The sequence below is a fragment of the Biomphalaria glabrata genome, chromosome 2, assembly GCF_947242115.1.
Source record: "Biomphalaria glabrata chromosome 2, xgBioGlab47.1, whole genome shotgun sequence".
Classification (NCBI taxonomy): domain Eukaryota; kingdom Metazoa; phylum Mollusca; class Gastropoda; family Planorbidae; genus Biomphalaria; species Biomphalaria glabrata.
Genome location: NC_074712.1, coordinates 54737515 through 54753241, shown reverse-complemented (window position 1 = coordinate 54753241; position 15727 = coordinate 54737515). Strand labels below are relative to the sequence as shown.

The window sequence follows — 15727 nt, the reverse complement described above, 5'->3', positions numbered from 1 at the left end:
GCTTTAAAATAATATTGAAGAGAGAGGTTTTCAACTCTAAACGCTCTGTAGGGGAATTTTAAACTCAAAACCATCTGGAGGGGTTTTAAACTTTAAAGAAAAAGCCATCTGGAGGAGGGGGATTTAAACTCAAAACCCCCTTTGGCTACGCTCATAGATTTTATAGTGTGTAATTTGCTTCTTTTTAATATTGAAGAGGTACTTTTTAGCTTCAAACCCCAACTGGAAGGGGGAGGGGGGTTAAACTCAAAACCCCTTTGGCTACGCTCATAGAATTTTGAGTGTGTAATTTGCTTTTTTTATATTGAAGATAAATTTAAATTAAATTAAATTCGTAAATTTTGGATGAGGGTTTTAAAATCAAAATCTTCCTCAACTGTGCTGTTGGAATTTGGAGATTGTTGTTTGCATTTTTTTTTTGTTTTGTTTTATAGAAGTGGGGGATTTAACTGCAAAAACCTCTGGTAGGGGGGTTAAAATTCAAAACCCCCTGTAGGGGGTTTTAAACTCAAAGCCCCCTGGTAGAGGGATTTGTATCTCAAAACCCCCTGATAGGGGTTTTTAAAATCTCAAAACCCCCCGGTAGGGGGATTTAAACTCAAAACCCCCTGGTAGAGGGTTTTTAACTCAAAACTGCCTCGGCTGTGCTGTGGTAAGTGATGATTTAGTATTAAAATCTTACCTAAAATAAATAAAATGAAAGCAAAAATCAGTCACTTAATTCCGTCCCCCCCCCCTCCAGGGGGGGATTTCATTTCGGGGGGGGGGGTTGAACCCCAAGAACCCCCCCCTGGCTACGCCCATGAAGATATATTTTCTCTTTCTCTCTCTCTCTCAATATATATATATATATATATATATATATATATGTCTGAGGCATTTTACGTCTCGAAAGACGATCTTTTCCCTTGATACACAGCTGCGATCGCAGGTTAGGCATATATAGGCCTAATCATCAGGCGCCCTTGCATTTTTCTTCCTTCTTTCTGTTGTGTATGACATCTGCATATATATATACCCGAAGTCATTTTGGGAATATTGTTAAAATTATGAAAATGAACAATCGGATAAAGACTATCAATCTGAAGAGTTGCTTTTTCGTACTGTTAGTTATCAATGTAACTGTACATGGAGTTAGGAATAGAAAATCTCGAAGTCTCTCCGACATTGTAGAAAAACCACAGCTACGTTGTGTCGTTTTACATTGCATCTTTTACGTAAAACTATTGGGCTTTTATTGGCTTGGAAGAAAGTCTTTGCTGTGTAAGGTTCAGACATTTAATAATGCAATTAGTATAGGTCTATTCATTAAGTCCTTAATATGAAGCATCAAATGATAAAAAATCTCTAAGTTATAGGGTAAAACGAGAACGTTTGTAACAAAGTAAAATGGCGCATTTTTACCCTAAGAGACTTAAAAACATCGCGTTAGTATTCTAAAGAAGCGCTATGTGGGGCATCTCTGTGACCACCTTTCAGCTCAGTAAAAAAAGATTCCCTTTGGGTTTTGGCATATGTTTGTCCCCCAAACGAGATAAGTGGCCTGCCCAGCGTGACTGTCGGACTATAAGAAATTCATACCATTTCGCAAGAACATCACTGTTTGTAGTGCGATCTTGCCACCATATGACCACTGTGGTGTGCAAATATTTTTGGTGTAGGCGTTCAAGAAGTCTTAGTGGCTTTCTATAAAATACACATGTGTCAGATCAGGGGCGGACTGGCTATATGGGCAAACGGGCAAATGCCCGGTGGGCCGGTGCCAAATGGGCCGGTCTGGTCGCGACCAAAGAAAAAAAAAACTCAATGCAGACAACTTAAAAACAAAAGTGACAGCAGCAAGACACAAAGGCCCGAACAAGTTTTCTTGTTTTTTTTTGTTTTTTTTTTGTAAATTATTGTTACAATTAATTTTGTTTGAAATTTTATGAATTACACTATACACTGTACGTATTATCATTTGTAAAACGTTAGACCGTACTTTCTGCTATGCATGAGCGGCATGGCCTTCAACACTACTTTGATGTCTCCGAGACTGTGTTTGGCCTGATCGTTTTGCTGGTCGGCATGGGCCTTTGATGGCACTGCCGTTTTTGTTTTGCTCCTTCCCTCACCCGTCTTTTGGTGGTTCCAATGAAAACGAAAAAGAGGGATGGGAGAGGTTAAGTAAGAAAACATTGATATAATACGGCAAAAGGGAGACAATTAGCTCTTTAACAAAACGTTTATAGAAGTTAACTTTTAACACATACACACAGCCGCGAAATTGCATACCACCCAACTTATTCATAGCTCAATATGGGTATAAAGCTCTACTTTCTGCGATTTGAAAAGAGAAAGTAAGTTTCTTGTTGTTTATTTGTAATAACATAGATCTAAAAATACCACACTTAAGCCACGGCTTACAAAAAAAATTATTTAATTAAAACATAAATCTAAATTTATAGTCATAGATACAGACATTATATTTTGATTAATGGCAAACTTATGCTTATGCTTAGTATGACGTCATTAATAATGAAAATTATTACAATAATTAAAATAATTTATATTCATATAGCGCTGTCACATACGATATTTAATGAAAGGAGATTTAGAATCATTTATATTTTAAATAATATATTCATATACAATTGAGAATGTACTAGGAGGAAGCAAGAGCTTTTCACATTTAGAAGTGCCTCTCTAACCGTTCTGCTTTCTCTTATCTTGTAAAAGAATATCTATCTATCTATCTATCTAATATATATATATAAATATAAATATATATATATATAGTTTCTTCCATCGTGGTTCGATGATGACCACTTTGTCATCCAGGGGGCTGAGAGCTTTACACTGGGGTTTTATGTCTCCTCGTGTGGCTGGTGAGACCTATGTGGGCCCGGAATGTTCGGCCGCACACTAGGCAGGTTATTCCAGCTGGAGCTAGTGTCATTGGCCTTACTTTTCTTCTCTGGCGTTTTGCGTTTTTCTTCCGCCAGCATTGTTCTCTTTTCCTCAGCAACATGTGCGCCGGTTTTCACAGCGCAACGTCATGATGCTCTGTCATGTGCCTCTGTCTCCCAGGGTGTCCCTGAAGCGATTTCTTTGACCACCTTGCGAGCGCTTTCCTTCGCTTAGTTGGCCATACAATAGTCGTTTAGGGATGCGGTGGTCTTTCATTCTGCATACGTGTCCTGCCCATCGCAGCTGGGACTGCATCAGGATTGTGTGGATGCTTTGGGTCAGCCTTGAAAACCAATGATTTAGCATATTTTAAGTCACAGATCAACATGCATGACTAGATTGACACGTGAAATGCGTAGGACCTAATTATTTTATTTTTTTCAGACTACATACATGTATAAATAGAATACATTATATAAGCCTACGAAAGCATACATTCAGTTTTCGATGCGTTATCAAACTTTATATGTTTTGAATAGAATTAGGCTTACACCTATGATAAAACACATGGGCGTAGACGAGAGGGGAGGAGTTCAAACCATCACTGGCCTCAGATCTCATTGTCTGAAAGGGAAACTTTACTTACTTCCTGAGTGCAGCCAACTTAAGCAAACTACAGTCACCAATTTTCATGAACGTAGAAAAAAGGGGGTTTGTGGTTTCCCTTCCACCCCCCTTCCAATACAAAACTAAAAGCATTTTACCACTTTCTACCAGTCGCTGAACTCCAGTGAATAGAAGATTTAGATTTTGATCTTTTTAGCGGAAGAGTAACAGGCTAATTGCACTGTAGATACCTTAAAATAAGCATTTTTTAAAGCTTAAAATAACGGAAATAATAATTCCCCCACTGGGGAAGCTTACAGCGCTCCCCCAGACTCCCTAGCTGTCTCTTGGCGGTGTGTACTGCCTTTCATTAATTATAGGAAGAGAGTATTCTAGGGTAGAAAAAACGTTTAAAATAATGAAAGAAAAGAATGTAATGAAGATTAATTACATATACACACACTAATATATATATATATTGCGTAGGGGGTTTAAAATCCTCCCCCTACACCGAAAATATATGACATGCCATTTGTGGGCCGGTTTATAAGGTAATGCCCGGGCCGATTTTGATACCCAGTCCGCCCCTGTGTCAGATCCGCAAAAAGAGGGGTTTAGAGAACCACTGTTTGTAAGCCATAGGTTTATATAACCGTAATTTACAGTTTGATGTCGGCCGTGTGGCGTTCCCGTTGAGTGTTGGCTTTTGGAGCTAAACATGCTTTAGTTATATATTTTTGGCAACTTCGCTTCTATTATTGGTGAATCTATCTTGGTGAATGCCTTGATCTTGCCTACATTGCTATTTGGTACTCTCCATGTCTCTGCTCGATGCGATTGCCCATGTCGCCACCGCCTTGCGTCGCTTCTGCGGCTTGCGAAATATGTCTAAAAGCTACAGATATGTATGACTTGGTTCAAAATCTTTACGTGTTATATTCTAAATGAATATCAAGTTATTGCTTCAGGTATTCAATAAGGCGAGGTTAAATTTTAAGAAATCTGCAACTGTCTCGTTCAAAAGTCGCCTGCATTCATTTGATCTCTTCCATGTTATTTCAAGCAAAATTACACCTGTTACGTTCCTTTCTAGCATGAGACTCTTTAAACAGTACATTAACACTAAAACAACAACGTCATCGCTTAGAACTCATTTTAATTCTCATGAACACTAGAACACTATTTCGTTTCTATTTTCTCCATTTTCTTTTCTCCTCTCCGTTTAACACGCATTCGCACCATTTCACATTTACATTAACATGCGCACGTAACACCCCCCCCCCCCCCCTGTTTAACAAGTTCGATGTACATCGAACGTCCAAAATATAAATTGTCACATATCTTATCAGCCTATTCCAAGTTAAAACTACTTTAAATTCTCTGTAACATAGAGAACCATAATGTACTACAAAACAAAATCATACACAATGACATATTAATACCAATACAATTCTAACATTAGATTTAACATATAGCATTTATATTCACCCATTGTGACAGTAACAATCACAATACTAATTGTTATTATGAACAATTGACACATATATATATATCTATGCATATCTCTATGTAATCATGCAGATTTCGTTAATACCACTCCCCGCCTATAATTCAATATAAATCTATATCTGTTCACTAATCATTGTTGTGTATACTCCCAATTGGACAATCCTCTGTGGAATATCTACTACACTCCGTGCCAGAATTTACAATTGTAAACAATAAAATAGATTAATTCTTAACAGCATGTAAGTAATCATTATATACCCTACACAATCTCACCAACCTAAGTACATCGTGATAATGTATCTGCCACAACATTTTCTTTCCCTGGTATTGTCTTGATCTCAAATTTATAGTCCATCAGTTGTAATGCCCACCTAGCAATTCTATTATTACCACATTTATTTAAATTAATAAATGCCAACGGAGCATGATCAGTCTATAATTGGAATTTAGCCCCCATCAGATAAAAACTTAGCTTTGTTATGCACCACACAATTGCCAGCCCCTCTTTTTCAATAGTTGCATAGTTTAACTCTGCAAGGGTTAGTTTCCTGCTTACATAAAAAACAGGGTGTGCAATTCCACTATACTCTTGCATCAAACAGCCCCCTATAGCTATGGATGAAGCATCCGTTGCCAAAATAAATTCTCTAGTACTATCGGGCAATTTTAATATTGGGTTTTCAGAAAACACCCTCTTAATCTTGTCTAGCGATCTTTGACATTGTTCAGACCAAACTATAATGTTAGATTTCCCTTTCTTGGTAAGATTTGTAAGAGGTTCAATCATTTCTGCAAATTTTGGAACAAATTTTCTATAAAAGTTGCATAGACCTAAAAGGCTTCTAATTTGTTTTTTTGTTTTTGGTACACTAATATCCATTATTTTTGCAACTGTTTCTTCCAGTGGTGTAATTGATTCATTTTTTATCTTGTATCCCAAAAAAGGAATTTCACTAAGTCCAATTTTTATTTTTGTTGGTTTCAATGTCAGATTGTTTTCCTTGATAATAGCAAATATCTCTCTTAGACTCTGTAAGTGTTCGTTCCAGTCCTCACTGAAGATGCAGATGTCATCCAAATAGCAAATAGTGTCTCTTCTGTGGCCCAGTATCTTTGCCATCATCCTGTTAAAAGTGGCTGGGGCATTTTACTAAGCCAAAACTCATCACATTCCACTGATAGACTCCGAATGGTGTCTTAAATGCGGATAGTGGTTTAGCTTCTTCCTTTAGAGGTACTTGCCAGTATCCTCTAGAAAGGTCCAACGTGGTGAAAATTTTCGCTTTTTTCAATTTAGTAAACATTTCCTCTGCCTGTGGCATTGGGAATGGGTCAAATTCTGTAACTTTATTTAGTTGGCGGTAATCTACACACAGTCTAATGTTACCAAATTTTTTTTTAACCAGTACAACTGGTGCAGCACATGACGAATTAGATGGTTCTATCACTCCCAATTGAAGTAGTTTATCTATTTCTTTCTGTAATGCTTCTCTGTGATGCAATGGTACAGCATATTGAGGTAGTTTATTTGGAACTCTGCCTGTTAATTTGATATCATGTTCTATGATATTCGTTTTTCCTGGTAAATCTGTAAAAATATTCTTAAAATCTTCCAATAATGTTGTTACTTCCTTAGCTCTGTCTGACGAGATTCCCTTCACTTCCACATCTTTCCATGTTTGACTGGCATCAGTTGAAATTGTTTCTATGTGTCCCAATCTTTCTTCTGTCTCAATGTCTACACTCACGGATGTACCTATGACCAATGGATCTTCTTTACTGCTTTTTTCACTTTTTTGTTTCGACCTAAATTCTTTTAGCATATCCACATGAAATATTTTCAGCCTTGAATCAATATTAATTTCATAATCCACATCACTAATTTTCCTTGTTACCTTATAAGGACCCAACCATTTCGTGAATAGTACATTCTCCTTATCCTTTAGTAATACCAAAACATCTTGACCTACTTCTAGTTTGGTCAATTTCCTGTGTTCATTCACCCTAGACTGTGTTAGTTCATTTTTATCAAGCACATGTTTGCTCGCTTCCTCACAAGCCTTTATTACTTTATTTCTAGTTTCTGTCACTATATCGTAACTTTCTTTATTTCCAGCATGTTCTTGTGGGAGTATTAGTTCTTTTAGGATTGCCATTGGGCCTCTTGGATTTCCTCCATAAATCATCTGAAATGGCGAATACCCCGTGGTTTCGTTACGGCTCTCTCTGTATGCGAAAAGGATTGAGGGTAATGCCACATCCCATTCTTTGGGATTGTCATCTGCTACTTTCGACAACGCCTTCTTTAACGTACAGTTAAAATGTTCACAAATACCGTTGCTCTGCGGGTGGTACGGGGCTGTAAACCGTTGCCGAATTCCAAACATTTTCAAAAATGTTGTCGTTAGTTGGCAGTGGAACTGTGTGCCCCTATCTGACAGTACCTCTTCAGGAAATCCAAACCGTGTAAATAATGTATATAACGCTTGAACTATATCACTGGCTTCAATTCTTTTTAGTGGGATCGCTTCTGGCCATCTTGAGCAAACGTCTATTACAGTTAGAATATATCGATGACCCCTATTTGATATCACCGGCATGGGTCCAATCAAATCAATCGCAATCTTCCTAAATGGCCTTTCTGGTATATCTACCTTTTGTAATGGAGCTCTGATTTTTTTAGTGCCTTTCATTTGACAAACTTTGCACGACAACACATAATTTTTGATGTCTTTGCTAATAGATGGCCAATAAAAGTCCCTAAATATTCTTTGTTTTGTTTTGTGAATTCCCATGTGGCCTGCATATGCTTCATCATGCCCATTCTTCAATATAACATTTCTAAATTCAGCTGGTACAACAACCTGTATAATTTTTCTTCCTTGTGACTCAATTTCTCTTACCAAAATTCCTCTTTCTATATAAAATCTTCCTCCTCTACCTCCTTTCTGGGCCAACTGACGCATCTCTGGGTCATTTTTTTGTTCTGTAATAAACCTTTCCTTGTTGAATACTACATCATTAAGTTCTAATGTTTCTGAGTTTCCTATTAATCCTTCTTTTTTTTTTCTTATCTGGTAACTGAAATAATTTTTCCAGATCTCCTGCATCCAGGTCCTTACATTTGGATCGAGTAATACTCATTCCGAAACACTTCTTCCAATTTCCCATATCCTTTTCATTGCAATTCTTTATACCTGGAATATTTCCAATAATCAAATCAATATGAGCATGGTCTATTACACATGCATCCACAATTCCAGTAAAATATGGTGTATCAATTTTAATTCTAGCAACTGGTAATTGTACACTCTTCCCATCAAACATCACACAATTCCTGGTTTTGCCGGTATATTCTTGTTCTTCTACTAATTTCTTATTAACACCCACAATTGTACTGCCTGAATCTCGTATCGTCCTTGCTATTTTGTTTCCCACGAAAGTCTCAAAATACTCAAGGCTTCCTGCACATGTTAACATTGAAAGGCTTTGATCTCTTCTATCTCTCACTCCGCCGTATCTTCCCTGTACATTTCTTTGGTATCGCCCTCGGTTACTATAAAAATGTCCTTGTCTACTACCCATTTGGTTCCTTCCTTGTCCTCTAAATCTATTTTGTTCATCATATCTAAATCGTCTTCCATTGTTGATGTAGTTGTCTCGTGTATCTCTTGTTCTGTTAAATGCAACTATTTCTTCTATGTCACTGCCTCTGGATAGTTTCTTATCGGGATGTGCCACTTTATAAGCCCTTATCAGTCTCACTATGTCTTCTATGGCTTTTGGTTTCCTCTCCAACAAAAATATTTTTAATTCCTCCTGACACTCATAAATTGCTTTGTCTATCATTAGAAATGTCTTTAAACCGTCAAAGGTCTTTTCTATTTTAGCGGTTTCAGTCCAATTTTCAAAACTACTGGTCATTCTGTCCAGGAATGTCTGTGGGTCATCATTTGTTTCTATCGCACAGTTAACAAATTGTTCACGGTAGTACGCCTCTGTTTTTCCGTACGTTCGTAGTAATTGTTCTTTCACCACGCTATAGCTGCTCTGGTTCATGCATATCTTCGATGGAACCTCTGCTACGAATGACTTCGATAATAAGAATGACCATTTGTCTTCGGGGTATTCCAGTTCCCTCATTTCAATTTCAAATTTCTTCAAAAAAATGTCTATGTCCATTTTAGCTTCTTCGAATATTGCACCTTTATATTTTGCTAGTTTGTTCCCTGTAGTTTCCCTTTTTCTTTTATCACTCTCTTTTTCTTGGGTTGTTTTTAACTTTTTCTCGGCCGTCTCTTTTTCGAACGCCAATCTCTCTCTTTCAATGGCAACTAATTCGTTTTTCTTTTCCCTTTCAATGGCTATCTTTTCTCTTTCTCTTTTGTCCTCCTTGTCTAATCTTTCCTTTTCTTTTTCTCTTTCTCTTTTGTCCTCCATGTCTAATCTCTCCTTTTCTTTTTCTCTTTCCATTGCTAATCTCTCCTTTTCTTTTTCTCTTTCCATTGCTAATCTCTCCCTCTCCATCAACCTTTCTTGTACGTATTTTCTTAGTTCTGCCCCTTCAAGCTCTAACAACCTTCCCTCTTCTTTCAACGCTGCTACCTCAGCCTTGTCCGCCATTTTCTATTACTATTAATCAAATTGAATAGTATCCTATCACTAGATCTAGACTATATAATATGATATCTCTACTATCTGTTGACAGGAGATCAACTGTGTATAAAGGACTACGTAGGTTTTATCTTTACGTTGGGCGCCACTTGTTACGTTCCTTTCTAGCATGAGACTCTTTAAACAGTACATTAACACTAAAACAACAACGTCATCGCTTAGAACTCATTTTAATTCTCATGAACACTAGAACACTATTTCGTTTCTATTTTCTCCATTTTCTTTTCTCCTCTCCGTTTAACACGCATTCGCACCATTTCACATTTACATTAACATGCGCACGTAACAACACCTAAGCTGTTCTTGATAGTGTTTTTAGGTGTTCCTTTTGTTACGACTATCAAATGTTAGCTTGCAGAACAATTTAGTTTTAGGCGCATGGTCGTCCCTTATAGGGATAGATGGCCTTACTTGCGTAACTGTAAAAATGTAAGCATCTGACTAGAAAAATAAATCAATTCTATAGATATCTTACATGGGTCTATCTAAAATTGGTTCAACTTGGATAAAGCTAATTGTTTGCTAGTGTACACAATTTCTTCTTTTATTAACCAAAAATGTTAGAATGAGAAATAGAGACAAAAATTTAGGATCAATACTCTTTCTAATTTGTTGTTTTAATATTTTCTAGTTGATTATTTTTAGTCTATTTTTGGTTTTTAAATACGTTATTAAAGTATGCGTTTGTAAGTAACCAAGACTAATAGGCTTTGTAAGATGATGCACAGAAAGATAGGATTTTTGTAAATGTTTGTGTAATTGGTTGCCAATAAGAGTTTAAATCATATAAATTGTTTTATGTCACCGTGTGGCATTCCCGTTGGCTTTTTGAGCTAAACTGGCTGGGTTCAGTTCTCTTTAAGAGAAATTATTTTTTTAACTTTTCTTTTCTTTGTACTAAATAAAAACATGCACTATGTTAACCGAATAATTTGATAATTTTGTCTGAATATATATAATATTTGTTTTGAAGTAGCATTGGTTTTGAAAGCCACGAAAAAGTCTAATACTAAAAAAAAATTTATTCTGTCACGTACACAATAAAAATAGTAAGGCTATCGAGAATCGATGATGCCTTTTCTCTTTATTATTAACAAATCCTTTAGACTCTAATAGAACCAGTCAGTGGCCCACAGGACCTCTTGAAAAACATCAAGCAAGGGTTTAGCTTTTTAGAAAAAATATACCCCTAATTTGGACGTTATTTTATTTAGCACAAATCAATCTTTACCTCATTCTTTTGTATACATTAAAAAAAAGTGTAAAGTAGTAAAACTATGAAACGAAAATTCAAGATGCATAAACATTGTAAAATAATAGTATTTCTATTGCTCCTCATGTGCATAAACATTAATTCTACCAACTTGTTTCATTCGCTAATGCCCAGTTTCATATAAAGTTCAAACGACCGATTTAAATAATGCTACCATGTTTCTAGTTTGATGTGTTTGCTATTACCAGAGAAAATTGAAATAGTCAATAAGATTGTCAATTAGAACAAATACTTAAAAACAAATAGCGAGTAGAGATTGTGAAGAGAATTACTTTCTCTTTTGTTCTCAGATATTGTTCTTTGTATTATGTATGCAAATCATCTGCAAATAGTCTAACTATTGTTACTGAAACAATGAAATTAGAAAGGTCATTAATGAGTTTGATTCCGAGCCATTTATTCTTACAGTTTGTTCTTTTTCTACCATTGGTGTAATGAACCAGCCAAAGTATTATAATCGAATTCCATTGAAAAGTCCTCACTTTGGTCTATTGAGTTTCACATAACACAATTTCCTAAGGCTATGTTGGTATGGAATAAGTATATTATATTTATCTAAGTGGTGTATGCTGTTTTCCTAGATCAGATTTATTTTCTTTTTTTAAGTATTGGAGTAAAATTAGCTTCTTTCCAATCCTTAAGAAAATGATTTGACAAACAGAGTCCTAATTAGGTACTATTCATTCTCTTTTCAAAGTCTTCTCCAACCAAAAAATAAAACAGTCGCATTAGAGTCTCTGGATTACCATCAAATAATTTCTGAATAATCCATTTACTACATAATCCAGTGTTTTCTTCTTCAGAAGCATTGGTCAGTAACCTTGTATCTTTCCATGGAGATATTTTTAAATCTAGCATTCTCTTCCTTTTCAATACTTTGGGGTAATCTCTATTTTGTTTTAAACTAATAACGACTGTCTCTGCTCTAATGGGTACTTTGATTGTCTCCAGCATCTGCTCGAAATTTCTGTAGGAAAAAAAAAATTAATTAAACCTTTGCAAATCTATGAAGCGAGTTTAGTTGCAGACATTTTGGCGTAGCTGTTTTAAAGCAGAAGACCTTGAACTTTAGAAGTCAGATTCCCCCTTTTTTTTTTTTGGTCTCTTTATTTGAACGGACTCACAAACCAGTAAATTAGAATCTGATTTTATATCCTTATTGTTTATTTATCATTATTTATAGAATCTTTTCTATTGAAATAATGCTTATGGGTTGGGTGGTTGTGAATAAATAGCATGGTTTTTACAGGTATTGTATTCGATAATTTATCTGCACTCGTATATTATTTGAAAGAAAATTGAAAAAAAACATTTATTGATTATTGGTAATTAATTACTTTGTTTGATATCGAATAAGGGAAATAACTTCTACATTATTGAGATATATAGTTGTAAGTTCAGAGTTTTTCTTCTTAGTCAACCTTTTTTTATTAAAAAAAATATTTAAAAAAAATATTTTCCTTGGTTTTAAAATTGTTTTTATATAGCGAATTTTTCATGCTTTATGGTATGCATTTTTTAAAACTTTCATTGAACTATAAAAAAGAATTTTAAACGGCGAAGCTTTCTGCGATAGGCTATGTAAAAAGTATATTTCCAGGACTTTCGTAAGACTCACTTGGAATCATTTGGTCCAACGATCATTACAATCAAACAACAGTTCTCTATTACTGGATTCATTGTCTCATTTGCAAAGTCAGTAGTTTTCTGAAACAGACCAACAATTTTGTTGTTATTAGAATATATGGCCTATAAGTTTGATTTACCAGATAGGGATTAACAATTTAATCTATTTTTCAACTATATTTTATTTTATAAGGGTATTGCGTGATTGGGTTATCCATTTATTTAAAATTACCCAGGGGCGTGGTCAGCGGTAAAGCGCTAGGCTTCCAAACCGAGGGTTCAAATCTCGAAGAAGGAAATTTTGAATTTCTGATTTTTAGGATGCACCTGACTTCCTTTGGACTTAATAGAATAACACATTCACTATATTCTACTATAGAGTCTACTGGTTTGGATGCCTGACACTATAAAATAATTGAAGTACATAATTAGCTTGAAAACATGTAACTACAAACTGTACGTGATAAGGAACCCAAAGAAAAGAAAATTTTCAAATTAAATTCAATAAAGTAACATAATTAATTCGTTGAAAAAAGGAAAGTGAGATTAAACTACTAATTATAGTACTATGAAACTTACCATAACAACAGAGAGGCCAAAAACATTCTTCAACATATGATATAAATTATTTGTTAAATTAGTCTTTTCCTCACTTATATCACCACTTCTAGACTCTGTCATCAAAAGCACATCATGCGCCAGTGTCTCCATGACATCGACCTCATCTTCCTCTTCACTGACCATTCCTTCACACTGACCAAAGATTAAAAGAAATTCTTGCTGAAAGACTCGCCTGAAATCTGAGCTCTGATTTACAAGACGAGCCCAAGATGCCATTAGATACGTTCTGGATTTAAGTTCCGTAATTTCTAAGCTGGACCAAGCCGGGTTATTTACGAGATCACTATTTAAACTAACAAGGTTTAAAAAGGCCAAAGCCCCTTCATAATCTTCAACAGTTAAAAAAGTAATTATTTTTCTTCTAAACATTTCAACGTCGTCTACGTCTGGTCCTTGATCTAACATGCTTCTAATTAAAACTGCAATGTCTTTGTTTTTCACAAGCTCAAAAAGCTTAGAATTTCGGTGAATTCTTTCTTTTGGTACAGAGGTGGTTTCATTGTCTTCTAGGAGTTGTCTCAAAGATTCCCAGATCATAATTTCACTATTCGCAAAGGCTGCATTCTTTGAGGCAACGTCTACTGCAAAACTTACTGCCTTCAAAAAGTGCTGTCTAGTTTCTATACTCATTTCTCCTGGGGCTTCACTTAATTTCTGCAGACACTGCCCCGCTCCATGGTGGGCAGATATTAAACACAACAGAAATTTCCCTTCTGTTTGGTCAATAATTTGGTTGTAAAGTGCCAAAGCATGTTCAAACTGACCAGTGGAGAAGTACACATCAGCTAGTGTCTGTTTAGCAGGGACATTCTCCTCATGTGAGATCTCAATGGCTTTCTTAAAACATTCAATAGCTTCTTTTACAAGTTCATCTTCAATGTTGAGTTCTTTAAATGGATTTGTTGTGTATAACTTAAATTTGTTATACCTAGTGTCTGTAGCGGAATTCAACTGTTTAGAATTAAATCCATATTTCCTGACATTACCTGCACTTTTTCCGTTATAATTCTTCTCTTGACCAGGTCTTTTGAGATGATATTTACCTTCAGCGATTAAAGTAGATTTTCTGAGTAAGCTTAGTCCAAGGTGATGATAGGCTATGTTATTTTCTCTTAAATCTAATGATTTCCTAAGCGACTGGATAGCTCTGTCTATGTTTATACTTTTAAGACTTTTCCCACACTGAGTTAATACAGTAGGGTCACTTCCGCCAAACTCCAGTGCTTTATTACATAAGTTTTGTAAATTGTAGAATTTAAACAACTTGTCATATTTCTGCATAAAGAAGTTTTGTCTTAAATTGACCAGCTGTCCAAAAGCAAGACCTCGCAATCTGCGATCAGCTTTTTCACCTATTTCAAAAAACAAAATGACACACTCAGAAACTAATTCATCAGCTTTGAACTGCTGGTCACTGTAACACTGAATATTGCAATTCGTTAGCCTCTTACTGGTCAATGCAAGCCCATATTTCCATAGATAATTATCTGGACACCGTAAAGTACTTTCCAAAAAACATTGCCTGCACAGCTTGTAGTTTTCAAGTCCACCGAGCCTACTGTAACTATAAGCTTGTTCCGACAGAGCTACCAGCCTCAGCTGCTCAAAGTCCGGCTCCTCTTTTAGAACTAACAGCTCCTCTAAGTATCTCTTCGATTCAAGCGTATAACCCTGCAGCCTTGAAATATGAACAAGATTTCCAAGAGCTGCGATATTTTTTCTTTTCGTGAGCGCAAGAGCGTCTGTATTTTTCTCCATGGCTTCATTCTTTTCATTCAAATTGAACAGAACCCAAGTCAAAAGGTTCAGATCTCTAATGTGTTCCTCTAGGGAGCTATCTGACAGCTCTAAATCTTTTGTCACATTGGTTTTAACATATTTAAATCGTTGCTGAGAAACTTTATTTCCCGTGATCAGGTTAAAATTACACGGAAACCCTTCAACTAAGATCCTTTCCTGAGCCATTTGTTGATACAGATTTATAATTCAGAAACAATTCGATTTGAATAATTTAAAATTAATCCATCTCCACTTAAATCAACATACTTATATCTATGTATTACCTTAAATCTTCAACCTATAATTTTGTCATTTAGCAAATTAAAGTGAATAAAACGTGCACAATAAACACATATGACTACAAAATACAAGATGCCACCGATGGACAGGAGGCCTACACTTTATCTGTACTAAATTTGTTAAGCAATATAATTTGTAAAGTCGCACCAATAATTATGGGTGGGCAGATAACTAGAGAAACATTTCTTAGAAACGATAAAAGTGAAAGAAAATAAAAACAAAACCTGCCACACAAAACACACACACACAGAAACAGACACAGAGACACACACACAAACATAAATACACGAACAGACAGGTTAGGTCAGTTGAACACTCACATCGTTATCACTGTCATGTAAAATGCTGTCGTATTAACACATGATTAGACTAAGATTAAAAATTATCTGTTGTGATGGCAATCATTTATGGGACAAGGTCGTTGATTAAGATGTAATTACACAATTTCTT

The 15727-nt window shown here is 35.6% G+C and overlaps 1 protein-coding gene across 3 annotated transcripts; it reads right to left on the bottom strand.

The window, feature by feature from the left end:
- Nucleotides 1-11327: 11327 nt before the first annotated feature.
- On the bottom strand, nucleotides 11328-15515 carry LOC106059445 (uncharacterized). Of its 3 annotated transcripts, XM_056021474.1 has the most exons (3): nucleotides 13157-15460; nucleotides 12570-12658; nucleotides 11328-11918 (listed from the first exon to the last, which is right to left on the bottom strand). In XM_056021474.1, the coding sequence occupies exons 1-3, from the start codon at nucleotides 15161-15163 to the stop codon at nucleotides 11621-11623; spliced, it is 2394 nt and encodes a 797-aa protein (XP_055877449.1). In that variant the 5' UTR covers nucleotides 15164-15460; the 3' UTR covers nucleotides 11328-11620. The 3 variants fall into 3 exon arrangements, 2 of the variants coding, with proteins under 2 accessions (XP_055877449.1, XP_055877450.1); XM_056021475.1 differs by lacking the exon at nucleotides 12570-12658 and having other exon boundaries at nucleotides 11728-11918; nucleotides 13157-15465; XR_008776694.1 differs by lacking the exon at nucleotides 12570-12658 and having other exon boundaries at nucleotides 11782-11918; nucleotides 15262-15515.
- Nucleotides 15516-15727: the final 212 nt, after the last annotated feature.

What these genes read in the sequence shown, in the direction of transcription:
- LOC106059445 (XM_056021474.1), bottom strand. Translation starts at nt 15,163, where the DNA reads ATGGCTCAGGAAAGGATCTTAGTTGAAGGGTTTCCGTGTAATTTTAAC. An exon ending in TTGGCCTCTCTGTTGTTATG is followed by an intron (nt 12,659 to 13,156) that starts GTAAGTTTCATA and finishes GGTCTGTTTCAG; the next exon opens with AAAACTACTGACTTTGCAAA. An exon ending in GTTGGACCAAATGATTCCAA is followed by an intron (nt 11,919 to 12,569) that starts GTGAGTCTTACG and finishes TTTTTCCTACAG; the next exon opens with AAATTTCGAGCAGATGCTGG.